At 30.8% G+C, this 17906-nt stretch overlaps 2 protein-coding genes and 1 long non-coding RNA gene across 3 annotated transcripts in view; 1 reads left to right on the top strand and 2 right to left on the bottom strand.

Annotated features, from left to right (window-relative positions):
* Positions 1 to 792: 792 nt before the first annotated feature.
* Positions 793 to 8998, top strand: Mekk1 (mitogen-activated protein kinase kinase kinase 4). Its single transcript, XM_033340099.2, has 18 exons — positions 793 to 946; positions 2122 to 2256; positions 3477 to 3756; positions 3841 to 4032; positions 4123 to 4313; positions 4394 to 4810; positions 4885 to 5127; positions 5209 to 5433; positions 5814 to 6230; positions 6289 to 6396; positions 6463 to 6622; positions 6688 to 7138; positions 7216 to 7581; positions 7657 to 7844; positions 7918 to 8086; positions 8179 to 8301; positions 8470 to 8621; positions 8699 to 8998. Exons 1-18 carry the CDS (start codon positions 867 to 869, stop codon positions 8876 to 8878), a joined length of 4077 nt encoding a protein of 1358 aa, XP_033195990.1. The 5' UTR covers positions 793 to 866; the 3' UTR covers positions 8879 to 8998.
* Positions 8303 to 8926, bottom strand: LOC143302659 (uncharacterized). The gene is made up of 2 exons (XR_013058333.1): positions 8818 to 8926; positions 8303 to 8755 (listed from the first exon to the last, which is right to left on the bottom strand). It is a non-coding gene; the product is annotated as an uncharacterized LOC143302659 (long non-coding RNA).
* Positions 8999 to 9390: 392 nt separating the features above from the next.
* LOC117159906 (Choline acetyltransferase) overlaps positions 9391 to 17906 on the bottom strand; it is a 19099-nt gene continuing 10583 nt past the window's right edge. The window contains exons 2-3 of the mRNA XM_076618418.1: positions 15646 to 15846; positions 9391 to 14385 (exon numbers count right to left, since the gene is read on the bottom strand). Coding sequence (XP_076474533.1) covers positions 14176 to 14385; positions 15646 to 15792 — 357 coding nt within the window. The 5' untranslated portion in view covers positions 15793 to 15846 and the 3' untranslated portion in view covers positions 9391 to 14175. The remainder of the gene's footprint in view (positions 14386 to 15645; positions 15847 to 17906) is intronic.

Raw genomic sequence — 17906 nt, 5'->3', positions numbered from 1 at the left:
CAAAGTCCAATTGTCTAAAAATGTAATTTGTGATAAAGTATAACATTTTTTTTAACATTTATTTATTTCCATGTATTTTTCTTTATTTGCGATCCATGTCTTCTGACTTTAGATAATTTCTAATTATATCTACAATATTTATTAACTTTATGAATATATAAATTTTATTTTATGGCCTATGAGAAACAATTTGAATCTGTTTAATACAAATAAGTTCAGGTGGAAATGTTACCACTCCGGAGACAGGCTGCTCTGACAAGCACATAGCCTGATTTCTTTGATGTTTTTGGAGCGATTGAAAAAGATTTAAAGCAATCAATGTTATATGTGATATATAGATAACGATTTTGTATTATTTAAGCATTGTATTGTATAGTATTGTAGTATTGTATAAGCATTTTAGTATTGTAGAAATACTTTCCTAACTTTTTGTTTATAGCATTCACTGCTTTGTTTACTGTTTTATTTAACAGTTATATTTTATTTATACAATAAACATAAATATGTATAGAACATTAAACATAAACTATAGAATGTTTTTTAGCATACCATTCTTCATTGGATAGCGAACTTAAAAGTAGCAATAATTGTAGATATTCTTCATATATTTAATCGATTTCGTTTAGATGAAACGGGTGTTGCACTTACTGTTAAATATTTTTTGGTTAGTTTGCTCAGAACTGAGGAAGATAGAAGTGAATTGTTTCATTGGACAGTATCGATATTAGAGTATATCGTTATATTCAACATCGATACTTGAATTGAAAAGTATCGATATTCGAAACATCGATACTCTATCGCCCATTACTACTCAGTGGACGATTACAACGGTGCCTTGAGTGCGATGTGTTTGTCATCTGAGGAGAATGTTTCGTTATGATATACAAAGTCATGTTACAGAAAATTCATTCTCAGGTTCATCAGACGATGATAATGGCTATATTAGGTAAGTTTGTCAGATGTTCGTTTTGCCACGTGATTCGAACAACTTACAGTAACAGTAATACAAAAATACCACCGGTAAGAATTTTGATTGGAGCAATGTCTACGTTTTGTTTACATGTCATTCAACATTTTTTCGACTTTTAGTACTTAAAACAGAATCGCTGGTACATTACTATAACAAACAATATAGTAAAATACAATGAATAAGTTTATTACCCATGCGAAACGAGTGTCGATCTTGGAGTGACGACATTTATCAATATATGGATAGTATATTTCATGCATTGGCACTTCGTGGCAAAGTGTCAACGTTGTATAAAAATGTTGTATAGAAAAGCAAGCGTCTATTCCGTTTATCAAAATAGATATCTGTTTAGTGTGATGCGATGCATATAATTCCGTTTACTATACTCATAATTTTAATATTTATGTCTGTCATATGCAACATTGTAAAATTATTACATGTAACGTAAAATTGGTCACTCATTTCATATACTCATGTATTTAATCAAATAGTTGTTTATTAACACTTATTTGAAACAAAATTAATAATAGTACAGGTACAGTTTCTTAAAATACATGATAAGTTTTTATCAATATCTGGTTTTGGTTGTATCATTTTTGTATATAATTAGATTATAATTTATTTAATTGTTCAAAACAATTTGACAAGTACATAGAATAAAAAAAATAAAAAGTACTAAGAATAAAAATGATTCATTGATTTACTTCCGCATATAATTGATATTTTAATATAATTATTTTATTACTTTCCACATGTAATGAACGTTTTTAATAATAATAATTTAATACTATTATGATATTACACATGCTATATATCGTAATTCTAAGTACATATATGTACGTGCATTCTATATACGTATCATTTCATGCACATACGTCAATAAACCGATATAATTATAAAATTAAAGATATTTAAATTGTTAAATATTTCAATGAATATTTTTTATATACAAACCTGGCAGCAAGTATTTGAAGGATATGTTTAGCGCTATATGTTTATCATTGAACTTTTTCAGTAATATTATTTTATATGTATGGTAATGTTATTTGACGATACAAGTAAGTTTTAGTTTGTAATGTTTAAAAATTTGATGTATCTCCTCCGAATTTTATTTTTATTTGATCTATTTTAGTAGTTCATGCCTTTTTCAGGAAAAAAGGTTCAAGCTGTTCGACAAGTGAATTCGATGACTCGATTCAAGCAATGTGCGATATTTATGGACAGACACCACCGAGAACTCGACTTAATCGAAAGAAGCGATACATGAGACAAAAACTTAGCGGAGGGTAAGTTAATTAGCATTTACTTTTCTTATACGCGAAACAGTTGAAGCGTTCCTTCATTTTTCCCAATATATCTCTACATGTTTAATGTTAAATTTTAATAATTGTTTTTCTAATTAATAGAAAATTTGGAAATACAATAAAAACAATAGCCTGAGAAAAACATTTATGAAACCGTACATTTACACGTATTTACATATACATATGATCTTTAATCTAATTTGCAACAATTGTTTTATAATTTGTAAATTGTAAATGTATGTGTAAAATTATATCAAGATATTATTATGAAAGTAGATATCATTAATAAAAATATATTTACGATAAATCATAATGTTATAATGATAAAAATATTATGATCGATCTTTATAATATAATTTTATCAATGTATATGTAAGATTATATATTTTATACAAATAATAGAATAGGATAAAATAGAATTTTTATTTCATTAATTTTTATTAATGTAGACAAATAATAATAAACATGTTGTCTTATTGCAAAAGGTATAGTGGTAAAGGATAAATAGCTATGTAGAAGGCACAATATTTAATATAATTATTTAAGAGACAACATTTAATACATTTTTTAAAAGGATTGTTTTTTTAACGGAGATAGTTAAATGGGGCTTAACTAAATAAATGCAATATAATGCAGTAATACATAATAATACAATATAATTACAGTTTCTCCAATATTCCATAAGTTTTTTTAAATCATTCGTAAAGATAAAATAAAAAGAATTGTTGTAATTGGTATCTTTAAGTTTTTAAAGCAGTTTATTAACAATTAGTATGAATTTAAGAAAATCCATCATACCTTGTATCCATCTTAAGTGAATCAAAATGAAGAATTTGACTAAAATGGTACTCAATGAGTCACCAATATTTTGTATATAATGTATATCAAAATTAATATGCTATTACAAGTGTTCATGATACATTGCAAACATAAATCAGCGTATTCCAGAAGAGTATATTATAAATTATTTCTGTTTATCAAATAAAATGAAAGAACGAGTTTTTTAAGCGATCTTAAACAATTTTTTCGTAAATGTTAAATTACATATATGAAGTTTTATTAAATATTAAAAGATAAAAATATATTCCTTTACAATTTCATACACGTATTCATATATGTTAAAAAATATATTATACATATCTTTTTGAATACCGTATTTTGTCATATATTTAATCGTACACATGAATTTAATTAATTTTAAGGGAAACGAAATCGTTAGAAAAAGACATACCATCGAAAGCAGCGATCCGCAGGCGCAATACTCTGGACAACATTATTTTTAACGAAATGTGTGACAAAGCAGATAAGGATTGTGAAAACGAGGTGAACCAAGATATAGCGAAGGAAGGAAATCGAAAATGCAAAAGGACATTGAAAGTGTTACGTGGAACTGAAAGAGATTTAAAACTGGATATGGAGGCAGCTTATAATTATAACGAGAAATTTGATCCTCATCAAGTATCTACTCCTAATCATATGAAGGTATAAAATAATAATAAATAATTTGAATTGTAGAAAATTGTTTGGCGAATTTCCAGATGTAAAACTAATTGAAAATTTTTATAGATTGAAACTCGAAATAGATTCCGTAGCTTGCGATCCAAACCTGTTGATGTAGAAGAGAGAAAGCCTAAAGTTAAACTTACCGAGAAAATTCCAATTACTGGTGATAGGGAATCGATCGCGCAATCACCAAAAACGTTGAGTCTTAAAGAACGGGAATTATTTCATGATACATTTTCTTTTTTAATTAGATTGGTATGAGAATATTCTATTACGAATAATCTCGTAAAAAATACATTTATATCAAAAATTTGCACATACTAAAGTTTTGTTTATATTTTGTAGGGAAGTACGGAACGTAATTGCCGTCGGCAAATCAGTCATGAAGAAACGCGGTGGCAAAACGAATTGAAAGATCTAATATGGCTAGAACTACAAGCTCACCATGCTGATCGGAGTCCAATGGCTCAAGATGAGTACTTGTGCAAGCAACGTGAGGCTGTAGAAGGTTTACTTAAAGAAATAATGGAGTATAGGTAAATTATGTAAGAATTTAATAGATTCCTACAGTTATAAAATCGGAAAAGAATTTAAATAAAATAATGTTAATTTTTAGATATGATCCTATTGCGAGTGTAAAGAATGATAATACGCCTTGGATTAATATTAATACCACGCGTATTGATCGAATAGTAAATGTAGGATCTAGTCCAAATATAGAATTAGGTATTTGTCCAGGTTGTCTTTCGATGTATTGTAGAGCATGTGCACGAGCACAAGGTGAAGCTTTACAGCAAGTAGAAGGATTACTGTCTAGGCTAGAGGTAGCAGAAGCACTTTATCCTTCGTCACAAGCCTTTGCTGCACATTATCCTTTATACAAAAGTACAGAATTTATTGGTAGAGTGAAGGCAATGTGTCTTTGGTATAATATGACTAAGCATCATCGACTCAAGTTACAAATACTGGGAAAATTATTAATGATGTCGCATACAAAGAAAAAACACGATGATACTGGAGATTCTGGAATAAGGTGTCAGAAATAATGATATTATCATAACAAAATACGATATTAAACAAGGAAACTTACTCTTTTTTTCGTTTTAGTTCACGATCTTCCGATGTGACCGATCATTTAGAGTGGAAGCAAACTTTGGTACGATTTGATACTTCAAACCAACAAGATGAAAATTCCAGCCCTTCAGATAGCAATAATAGTAATAATTCTTCTGGTTTATCTTTCGTACAATCCTGGCCTTCTACTCCTGAATCGTCATTTACATGTGCAGACGATGATAAAAACGATAGATTTGACTTTTACCTAGTTGAATTCGATCGGCAAGCTTACAGGTGAATATTATGTTAAAGTATTAAAAAATCCTTTTACGTTTAATGAATAGGTTAATTCTTTCTTTTTTCTTTAATTCCTAGGAAGTATATTGAAGATGTATTAAAGACTAGAGGTTTAAGAAAAAGTTTAAATTTTCTTGAGAGATTACATACTTCTGTCTTGAGGAAAGCAAGGTTGACGTTAGAAAAAAGTGATATAAGTGAATCTAATAATACTTTGAACGAAGAGTATGAAGGCGATGAAGAATTGCGACGATATGGCGTGTGGAGCTCCGAAGCAAGAGAATTAAATCTTCCATCTTATAGGTAAAACGTTCGTATATACAGGGTGGTTGGTAACTGGTGGTACAAGCGGAAAGGAGGTGATTCTACGCGAAAAAAGAAGTCGAAAATATAGAATAAAAATTTTTCGTTTGAGGCTTTGTTTTCGAGAAAATCGACTTTGAATTTTCGCTCGGTACGCGTGCGATACGTTATAACGAATCTCACCGTAGATCGTTGTCTCGATGGAAAAACTAAAAAGAAAAAAAATTTAACAAAACATGTTTATTCTATATTTTCGACTTCAGTTTTCGCGTAGAATCACCCCCTTTCCGCGTGTACCACCAGTTACCAACCACCCTGTATATATTTTGTTTATATTTTATTCTAAAAGTTTTGCATTAAATAACAAAAAAAATTTTTAGGGCTGCTTTCGTGTTTTTGTCTCGAGTTCCGTTAGATGTTGTTCATGAGTTTTTAAGAATGAGATTAGAACAAAAACCAGAACAACCTAGTCCACTATCAGTTCGACAACTTATGCGTGAACTTAGAGAAGGTCTTAGAATTGCATGTATCCATCGCGACAGATTTGCAGCTCATTCTTGTGCAGCAGTTGTCAATAATAATGATAGTTGCGAAAATTTATTTCAAGAAAACGTGAAAGATTTTGACAAAAGTTTGAAGGCTGTTTTTGAAGTATATCTTGATTACCTTCAGCAGTGGGTAGATATGGTACAGCATGACAGTTTCCACAAAAATTTGATTATGGATGAGTGGATGTTTGTAAAATCAATAGCAGGAAATATATTAAATGGATACGAGATTGCGGGAGTTAAATTCTGGTGAGTTACATCGTAATATTTTTGTAATGTATATATTCTTCCGCGTTTTATTTTATAGTGAAATCGCAAAAACTATGATTGAACAAGTTAAAGAATACCTTAACGAGAGACCACGGGAGATTCAAGAAAATTTTGAGGATTGGAATGATGATGATTGGTCAAACAGGTAAAATTGGATTACTTTGTAAATTATACTATAAATGTTTTTACTTTATTCTGGCATATCACTCAGATTTCAGCGAATGTTTGTACGACGTGAATGGCAAGGAATGTTTGTAGAAGCTCGGGAGAAGGTGGTTAAAGGTGTTATGCTTGCTAAGTGTTTGAAACGTGATATTGTAAATTGGTCTATCTTTGACAAAGAATTAGAAAAATCATTAACATCTTTAAAGGTAAAAGTTATTATAGATTAAGCTAGAATTATTCCTTTACAAAGAAATATTCCTTATATATTTAGGATACAGTCATGGATCTCAGACTCGATATCACAAACGTTATTGAAAATTTTCAACGTGATCTCAAAAAAATAGAAGAATCAAATTATGAATATGATCGATCTGCTATACGTTCAAGAATAAGGGAAATACTTCATCAGGCTTATCGAATGGGGTTTGATTACCATAAAGAAACATGTAAACTATTTGCACTTGAAGAAAAAGCTATTTTAGCTGAAAGTCTGGTTTCTTTCGCCTTTTTGTGGATGGAGTTCGTTAGAACACGATGTGAACGTGGAAGAGGTTTACGACCTAGGTGGGCAAATCAAGGTTTAGAATTTTTAATTACAGTATGCGAACCACATAATACCAAACATTTAACTGATGAAGAATTTGAGGAATTAAAAACCTGTATGGATCGTTGTATTTCGCACGTTGTTGGAAGTGCAAGTACTGCTACAAATGAAACAGAAAGTAAAGTTCTATTTTTATTCTATGTTTGAGCATTATTTATTCTTTAATCAGATGTTGATCAGCTGTCTTCATTGCAGATTTAAAAAGGTTACCTCATTCAAGAGCGTCTTCACCTTGTCATACTAGAAGCAGAACTGCGAGTTTAAGTCTCCCTCAGAAATCTAGAGATAATGTTAGATCTCCAGATATTCCAACGAGTTCTAGAAAATCCTTTTCATCAAGTGTGGTTGATGGAAATGTAGGTATTACTATAAATAGTTCTGACCATACTGTACCCAGGCAGGAAAGAATCAATCGGGCTATAAGAAAAGTTGAATGTGATATTGACGAGAGATTAAAAGGCCGCGAACTTATAGGGCAAGTTACTGATAGAAAAGCTGTTGATAGAGTTCGTATTAAAGCAAGAAGAGTTACCTTTACTTGGCAAAGAGGTATTAAAATAGGTAAGCTCAACTGAATATCAAAATGTATTAATTTTTATTTTAATATACATTATACATTAAAATTCTTCTTTATAGGACAAGGAAGATTTGGTAAAGTATATACCATAGTCAACAATCAAACTGGTGAGTTATTAGCTATGAAAGAAGTTCAGTTTCAACCTGGGGATCATAGAGCAATTAGACGTGTTGCCGAAGAGCTACAAATATTTGAAGGAATTCAATACAAACATTTAGTACGATACTATGGACTAGAAATTCATCGTGTAAGTTGATGTATATATAATAGAATATTCATATTTTTACAAATACATATGGATAACATTTGCCTTATTGTAGGAAGAAATGTTAATTTTTATGGAATTTTGCGCTGAGGGAACGTTAGAAAGTCTAGTAGCGGGCAGTGGAAATGGTCTACCAGAGTCATTAGTTAGAAAATATACACATCAACTCCTTTCAGCTGTAGCTGTACTCCATTCGCATGGAATAGTACATCGCGACATTAAATGTATGTTTTATATTGTAATATAACAATAATATATTATCCTGTACGTATATGATTTGACCACAAATCATGAAATATTTATATTTTATATCTAGCTGCAAACATTTTTTTAACGGATGAGGGTAATTGTTTGAAACTTGGTGATTTTGGAAGTGCTGTGCAAATTAAAGCACATACTACTATGCCGGGTGAATTACAAGGTTTTGTTGGTACTCAAGGTTAGCTTCAGCTTTTATTTATGATTACAGTAATGCCCACGAGTATGCACATTCATATATGTGTTATAGAAATAATTGTAACAAATAACAATAGCTTCCTGTACCTCATTCTAATATTTGTGATATTGTGTCTTTAAAAATAATTTAACATTTAATATTTGCACATAGCTTACATGGCACCGGAAGTATTTATGAAATCAGAAAGTAGTGGACATGGTAGAGCTGCTGATATTTGGTCAGTTGGTTGCTGCGTTATAGAAATGGCGAGTGGACGAAGACCTTGGTCAGATTATGATTCTAATTATCAAATTATGTTTAAGGTATGTGATAGTAATCACGCTTCCCTCCAGAATGTTTATCTTTTACATTGTTTTATTTTATGTATTAATTCCTTTAGGTGGGAATGGGTGAAACTCCAGCATTGCCCAAAAATCTTTCCATTGAAGGAGATAACCTAATTAGAAAATGTTTACAACATGATCCAAAGAAAAGGTTGACAGCAAATGCCTTACTTACACTTCCGTTTACACAAGCATACGAAGATGTTAACGCCGACTTGTTGATACTGCGACAATAAGCATAATAGGGATAGTCAATTCGTATGTAGATTCTTTCAGTTTGAAAGCATAAATTAACTTATAACACCGTTGTTACCTGCATCAGGTTAAATATATTGATAGTTCATATACTTTTACCATACCAGTTTCCTCTCTCAGATTATTTTACGGTTGTTTTCTTGTATTTGTATTCTAAAAAGTGGGAAAAATTAGGCATCTAGATAGTAAGTACTAATCTGGTTATGCAGTATTAAGGCGAAAATGTTTTAAGAAGAAAAGTAATTTTCTAACATAAAGCATGTATTTTTAATACTATAGCAACAAAATATACTGCAGCTGATGTATGTAAATTTTTAACATTCCTACCTTTGAAGAAGGTACTTACATTGTGTACATACATACATATATGTATAATATTGTTGTAAATTATTTTACAATACAGAAAATAAATTGTTTGTTTTTTGTAGTTAAACATTGCACTGTGATTAACGAAAACATTGTATTTTTAGAAAAAGGAAATAAAAGTGGAAGGTGGTGCCACAATAGTGTTTATTTTTGCACAAGAAAACGTACACATGATACAACATACTTGCCGCAAATTAGTTAATTACAGAGGTATGCTGTGTATACTTTCCATATAAACAGAAAGTGAAGTGCGCTTACAAGTTTAACATTACTAAATATATATATCGCATACGAAGACGACTATTTCATAAAGAATTTTTTTTTTTTGCGATTCTGCAATTGTCACCTATCATTACCAACTGTGTTTATTATTTTATTACATCTTATAAGATATATGATATAATTTCATATCAACGACAGCAGTCTTCGTAAGGAATATTTGTATTTTGAAATAATGTCTGACTGAATTTTTATATATATGTTATTTTAGCCTACAATCAGTTGACTTTATTTCGTAAGTAATTCTAATAAGTTTAGCGTATGTTCTATTTGATAGAGTCGTCGCTATGTTGGCTTTCGCCTGATATGCGCGATATTCTTGGCCGCGAAAATACGATCGCAACAGTTTTGCGATCCGCATAACTACTTCTAATGGTGACATCCCGTTTCATTTTAAATTTAATAGGTATTTGCAGCTTAAGATTAAAAATAATACAGAACACTTTCATACATATATCGTACACATATGCGCGAAAACAGATATAGATTTTTTATATTTAAACGTTTCTTGATATGTGCGTATGTGTACGTGTATTGAGTTATATATGTATATTTATATATAATTTTATTTAGTAACAGTATAAGGAACCACCACAATTCCTTGCATTATTTGAAGATTCACTCTACGTTTAAGTCGAAGCAAACAATTGCTCAGACCATGAATATAAAATTTCCGATTTAATGTAATACGCAACAAATTCATCACTTAACGACAATATATGTATTAGATAAAACACTATTTTCAATAGAACATTTATGCTTTAGCGCAAGAAAACTTTGCTAAGCCTTAATGACAACCCTAAAACACGCGTGTTTTGCACATTGGAAGTATGTACTTTATAACAAAGCTAACAAACAGCTTCGTAAAATATAAATAATGTCAACAAATGTGTCGTAGTATGTAACGTGTGTTACTCTATGCATATGTATAGGCGTATATATGTTTATGTATATATGTGTGTATATATATATCATTTCTGTTTGATTCTAAATTACGGTAAAGTATGATAATTTGATACAATAGGATGAGAGTAATGATGTAAGTGACAGTAGCGCCGATCGTTAATATTTCTATCCTTTGAAATGAAAATTGAATTTTTCACTATCGACAGAGCTTGGTATATAAGAAAAGTAGCGTTAGTTACAGTAGTAGTTAATTAGACGTAGAACATTAATGTGATAGAGAGATAGAGCTATCATCAACGTTTGCCTGTCTATCGAAGAAGGGCAAACCATTGACCTACCTAAGAATTGGACAAGAGTTTACTGTGCGGGCGCCAAAACACGAACGATTGGCCACGTTTAGAATGTGTTGCGACAGACGAGGTCCGTGCGCTAGAAATCTTTTCTCTACCTTACCGAGTTATTTAGCATTTCAACTTCTATTCGTGTACTCTGTCTCTTCGTTGTCTTTACTGTAAAGGTATCAAACTATAAAACAAGCTTAATACCGCGAATGATATATTTTTACAGCCTTTACGATTGATATTTTATGTTTCATACTCGACAGCAATTTTATAATTTTGATATGATATAAATAAATCTTTCACTTAATAACAGTTTAGTAAATCTAAAACACGTGTTTAAGATTTTGTACTTGGTGTTTAAAGTGCTTCCGTTACGAAGAAATTTATATCGTGATGCTTCGCGATTAAATTTTTTTGTTATAATAATTTAATAATATCTGTAAAGTATACGTCAGATTGTACAAAATATATACATTTCCTTCTTATGACGTAAAAGTAATCAAAGTTTCCAATCGTTTAATTGGCACGTATTATTATGTATTACGTTTCTACTGTTTCATGTCGAAACATATCATCTTTTTGCCAAATAAGGCAGTTTGTTTCAAAATTGTATTTAAGTCTGTTGCATCCTTTACATCATTTTTAACGTAATAGCGTTTTCCTATTCTTAGTGAATAATTTTGGCTTGAGAAAAATATGACAAAATTGTAGTTGAAATGAAAGCGATATTAAGATAGAAAAATTGGACACTAGCAGGGTTAACAGGAAGATTTGGTACTTTCTCACACGAAATAGTTGAATCATCATAGCACTGAATAAACGTATTCTTGTTTACAGTTTTAAACGATGGGTTATTATCAATTCTACAGAAAATAACTGTGGTATGTTAATTGCTTACAATAATTGAGCTATAAAGTTTACTTAGAGTGACTCGTGAAAGTATTTGAACACCCTTTAAAACAGAATATCTTTTCTCACATTGGACCAAACGACTTGAATTTTTTTTGGGAACATAGATGAATTAGTTAACCAGTTTATAAAAATATTTGAAAAAATTGCAACTGGTCGAAATCACGAAGAAAATAGTAAAGGTCTTTTGTAAAAAGAGATTGTAAAATCTCCTTATCCGAGCCTGTAATAAAAATTTGAAAGATGTGTTAAGATTTATCTTAATTATATACGTACTGAAAACTTCATCGAAATCGGTTGATGCAGAAACAAGGGACAGGCATCGAAAAATGTAAGAATCTTTAGATGTATTACAGTCATAGGTCCAAACTCGCGAGAAACTGAGATTTTCACCATTTTTCGCCAATCGTTTGTGACTCATAGTAACGTTAACCACCGATCCATCTAACTTGTCAAAAGAAGTCAAGACGTTTGGTTCGATATTAAGAAAGATAGTTCTGTTTTAAAGGATGTTCGAATACTTTTGTGAGTCGTTGTATGTGAAGATAAAGGTACATCGATATTCAACTATGTTTTGTCAAACGTGATTAATTAATGCTTTCTCCTGAGACAGAATACCACATTTTGGATGTCTTTTTCATTCAATGCATACAGATTCAATAAAATGTACGCTTCATAGTGAGACAACTAACAATAAAATCTACGCTCATGGAGCTAACAATAAAAGTAAATGTCATTGCTTCCAAACATATCGATATATCTCATTTAATCGTCGAATTACTCTTAAATTATTTGAATTTCACAACATGAAGCTACGTGTATTAACATTTTCGTAGTTTCTAAATATCCCTAGATATTACTAACTAATCGTTTGATTACATTTAAGGTTACATGTCACTATAGAACATCCAATTCACGTGGCTAAACCCGTTAAAGCACCGATAGTTTAACAATACAACTAATTATTGGAATTAGACCCCCTTTAATCGTGAATGCACGATTAAAACCAAGCGATAGGGAAATAACGAAACTTCGCTTTCGGTGGAAAGGAACTTCCAGCGCTCGGACATAAATGTTCGAGGATCTTCGTAACAGGACTAGAGTTTTACAATGACCGATCGATCTATATTGCCTACTACACGCAGCGACTACCGTTTAAACGTTTTCGTCTCGGTTTGTTCGGCTTTGGTCGTCAATTACCTGATAAACATTTGTACGCGTGTACCTACTTAACAACAGATGAGATTACAGTGTCCAGTGATTTGCGAAGAATTTTTTAAGTTTATTAACGATTAGATGATTAACGCAGTTTTCTTCTAGATATGTATATCGATAACTGTAATAACAAGATGAATGTGATATTTCTATACATGTATTGCTCGTAATAGAAGGCTTCCTTCATACGGTAATTTATAATCTTTGTTAAAACAAATTGTGCCATTTGATGGAGAGTCTTTGCATATTGAAGTTTAATTCTGTAATATAATATATTAGAGAGAGAGAGAGAGAGAGAGAGAGAGAGAGAGAGAGAGAAGCAATTATTTTAACTGAGTTTAAAAAATATTATAGTAACTTAAAATTAAGGCAACGAATCGTTTCTTACTTAAAATATTGTAATAAAATATTGTTACATGTAAATATGTAATAATAATTGAGTCCACTTTGAAAAAAAAAGACATTTTACGTTACCCGTATTAAGTTATCCCGACAATAAGAATTTTGTCGTTTTAATCCTTTAGTTTTTAATATAAAAATGTAAAACTGATATTAGTTGCACATTTTGTTACAAAGTTTCTGCAACTTTGATTTCCTCTCCTTTAAAGCTTGAAAAGTTTGACTTAATACACTCTGGCCCTGGGAACATGTATATCTTTTCTAATTTTAAAATAAAATTAAAACAGTTTCATTAAGATAACCATAGATTACTATTTTTTACAAACAAACTACTATCTTTAATTATCAGAAAAATTATCGACAATATTATACGATACTTAAAAGAAGATATTAAATATCAAATATGTAAACTGGGAAGAATAGCGAGACAAAATTTCTTTCAAATGACACAATTTCTTTTGGTTATTTCTATTCGTATTTGCGTTATTATATCACGAACATGAATCGAGGGAACAATCAAATACAAAATTCACTATGATATGTAGAATTATTAGCTAAAATGCATTCATTGGAAACAGATTGTTCGAAATAGATATAGAAAGTTTTTGCATCGGTTCTGTTCTATTCCTATTCATGATTTTAAAGAGGAATCAAATCAGCGATATCTAGCAAATTGTGTGAGTTCTAATGCGAACAGTTCTCTTAAACGCTTACTATTCGTACTACGCTAAATACTTTCTCAGACGAGCTCGAGTATACTTTCTTTCGATATGATTTCGGACTCGCAACCGAGAAATGATCATTATTTCTATCTAGCATCTTAATACTTTGCTTTGGCGTGACTTTATCTCTTAGTCGCCACTTTATCTCTGATTCGCTCTGTTTAACATATCTGCCATGTCCCATAAGCTTTGCTTGAGCGTTTGAGCGAAACGTGTTGCGTTCGTCCTGCCATCGCTATGAAAAGCAGATACAGAAAATATGATGCCGTTGCTTCTCAGATTGTAAGCGCAACCGTAACCGTCTGGCACTACTGGACCGTAACCAATGATTGCATCGTTTTTCGAAGTTACCTGAAAATTGGATATTTCTTGTTAGTAGACATTTAAAGTACGGGCGAGATTAAAATAGGGATTATTAGAATTTAAATTATTAAGAAGATTATTAGAAAAAATAGAATTTAAGCAGAAATTCGATTGATCGATTTGTTTAATGTTTCGATGCTACAAGTAAATGTTAACCACTTCAATTGTAATTTATTAAGTACTAAAATTGTCAAATTGTAAAATCGTAAAATCATAATCTTTATGCAGTATGAGTCTGTAACCTGCAGTGTCATGGATAATTATAAACTCAACCTTATTTTTAGATTTTTCACAATATTAAAATGAGAAAACATTAAAATTGAGAAAATCGTTTATACAATTTCATATTGTAATATAAAATAAAGCTGAAGATACAACAAGCAGAAATTTTCTTTCGAAGTTTGGATGAAATGAATTTTACTCCTAGAATTGTGTTTGTTGCTGTGAAGAAATATGAAATATGTTAATTTTGTTACATTTTCATTCAATATTTAGTGGCTTTCCTTTTATTTTTTTAAAGCGGATTTTATTCTTTTTTAAGTTCAATATTTTCTATAGATAGTTTCTTTTGATCGTAAACTTTTCCAGAATTCTCCACAGGTTTTCGATTGGATTCAGATCAGCACTCAATGCTGACTAATAATTCTAATTATAAGTAATAATTCTATTCCGTAATCTTGAAACCACTTGTTTGTAGTGGCAGCTGTATGAATAGGAGCATTGTCTCGTTAAAAAAATGTTTTTTGCTTTCCATTTCAGTTATGTAAGGTAATAATTCACCATGTTACATGTCCTAATATCCTGTAGCGTTCAATCTATCTTTTACAAAAACAATTTCACTCAACATATCCAGGCATGATCAGTGGTGTCTTGAATATATTGAAGAGATAATGCAGAAAATGTGTTTGAGTCTATAATTATTCACAGCGCTGTATACCTAGTAATTTATCAGTTTGCTAACGTAATTAGCTGGCAAATTACTGTGCTCGGAGACTCTAATAAATTATTATATTAATAATCTCGTAATCAATTTGGACATAAAGATGTACAACTAATAATTTATGTAGTATGCAGAATCAATCTGATAGATAATGATGATGATGATGAAGTGCCACAGATCTGTTTGGTCATCGTGTATAATGACCTCGTGTGGACAACTTTGAGGTGTTGGAGAACGAAAGCCTACATGAAAGTGGCATACATGTGAGAGTTTCAAGTATCGATCAATCGTTGATCATCATTATTAACCTGTGACGTGGAAAGAGCAAAATGATTGACGATCTTATAAGCCTGATCAGTGAAAATATCCGGGATTGGCTCTCCAGCTTCTTGCGCGGCGTAACGGAGGCCCATTAAGTGGTTGTCGATTCCATAACCATTTATGTTGTCGTTCATTTCCTTAGTCTGTCTTTGTACTGCCAAATCAAACAGCTCCTTGATCCTCTCTTGCTGAAAAAGCCATTGCAAACGGACCATTTCAATGGTGAACGAAAATAACATATACATATGTATATTCTATATTTATATATCTACACTTCTGTAGTAATTCATTAGAAATGTTAACATTAAAGAATTATTTGTACGCAGAAAATGAACATATTAAGTTCATGTTAATATATGTAAATGTATACGTGTATATATATATATATATATATATATATATATATATATATATATATATATAAGTACTTTCGTATACATGATGCCTCGCATTTTGTTGTACATATTCATTAATATTAATTACTAAGAAAAATCAATTTCGAAAATTTATTGTACCTTTGAACGAATTTGATTCCTGCACAAAGGCAGAATGTACGTTAATATGCATCGTGTATTATATGTCGTATATTATAGCGTCGTATATTATTCACTGATAAAAAATATTAATATATTTATATGTAACGCATATTTAATTGAAGCACGGTTGACAACGTACTGAATTTTTAAAGTGCTGTATTATAAAAGACAGAAAATGTAATTTGTTATGCTTTTTATCGGTGGTCTTCATATACTAACTCTGAGACGAACTATAGTTTTACTTTAGGTAAAGTTAGAAAATAAGAAAATGTTCAGGAAAATGTTTGTTTGAGCGTTTGTTGAGCGTGAATTTAAAAGGAAATATGTACAGTATAATCTCTCTTATTCGAATATCCTAATATCCAAACGCTGTATTATCTAAACATAGTATTTCTCAGTATTCCCTTTTTCATTTCTCTTCTTTCAAATATATACATATTTTATTAGTGTTCATATATAACATACTCTATCCTTGAATCGATTGATTGAGTTTTGATTATAAGAATTTATTATGAAACTAATAGCGTTCTAACTATTGAAACAAACTACGACATAATTAAAAAACTCGAAAGTGGTGCAAGTGCAACAGAATTACCAAGAATACATAGTGTTGGGAAAGCCGCGATCACAGACATTAAAAAATAAAAATATCATATTGAAAATTGTCCGATGCATATTGCTCTGATGCTGGCAATAGTAAAAAAGCCTTAAATATACTGAGGTAATGAAATAGTTTCATTGCAATAAAGACGATAATAATGGCTATTCTACACAAATGAAAGCAACAAACAAGCTCCAGATTTTCTGAAAGACATTGATTTCTACAACTTGCTGTAGATTCGTTTCGTTCCACTGAACGTGGTCACTAATAGCTGTAGAAGGCGCGTGTGATCTTAAACACGCAATTAAAAAGAAAAGTAACAAACGAAAGTGACGATGAAGAGGTGCCTTTTTGTAAAAGATTTCGATGATTCGCAATACAAGAAGAGATTCTTCTGTATGCAGAATTATGTGATTCAGCAGTTAACAAGATATGGGATTTATAAATATTTAAAGAATCTGTCAATTAATCTGTATTTGAATAAATGAAATTCCACATCGGGAAAATGATCGTTTCATTATCGGAAAATTTCATTATCCCAACAGTTTTGTCTCCTTATTAGTTCGGATAAGACAGGTTTTACTGTATTTCGATGATACTGACTTATAACTTATAAGAGCTTCGTCTCAAAATAATATGAGGAACCAATTTATACAAAAGAAAATCGTAGAGCTCCATTTAAGGAAAAGTGGAACTGTGTCGGTGCATTCTTCTTTATAACCTTTTCCTAACTATAACTTTTCGCTCCAATAAAACTACAGTCCGTCCCAGTTACTAAAATTATTTTGTATATAAACCATTACGATTTAATTAGTACTCGTTTGTTCTCCCATTGTCAACTGTTAATTTGACATTTGAGTACCTAGTATTTCTTTCGTGAAAATCATTGAAAACTAACTTGATCGGAAGTTATGCATATAAGAAGAAAACATTGTCTGGTTGTGGCTATATACGTACATAAATATTTTTAGGCGATCAACCACCCCATTTTCTGTTGTTAGTGCAAACTACGAAACATTCTGTATACGGTACACGAAAACGAGTGTATCCACGGAAACGTATGGGCTCGTTAGTCGTTAGGGTAGAAAACTACACGCACGGAGGGAGTCAA

This window comes from Bombus vancouverensis, chromosome 5, assembly GCF_051014615.1.
Source record: "Bombus vancouverensis nearcticus chromosome 5, iyBomVanc1_principal, whole genome shotgun sequence".
Taxonomy (NCBI): domain Eukaryota; kingdom Metazoa; phylum Arthropoda; class Insecta; order Hymenoptera; family Apidae; genus Bombus; species Bombus vancouverensis.
Note: the sequence above shows the minus strand (reverse complement) of the source record. Positions and strands in the feature narration are given on the sequence as shown.

Bases quoted from the DNA above. Each gene is read 5' to 3' on its own strand.
- Mekk1 (XM_033340099.2), top strand. From the start codon at position 867: ATGTTTCGTTATGATATACAAAGTCATGTTACAGAAAATTCATTCTCA. The intron at 6,397-6,462 runs GTAAAATTGGAT...CATATCACTCAG, and splicing joins GATGATGATTGGTCAAACAG to ATTTCAGCGAATGTTTGTAC. The intron at 8,622-8,698 runs GTATGTGATAGT...TAATTCCTTTAG, and splicing joins ATTATCAAATTATGTTTAAG to GTGGGAATGGGTGAAACTCC.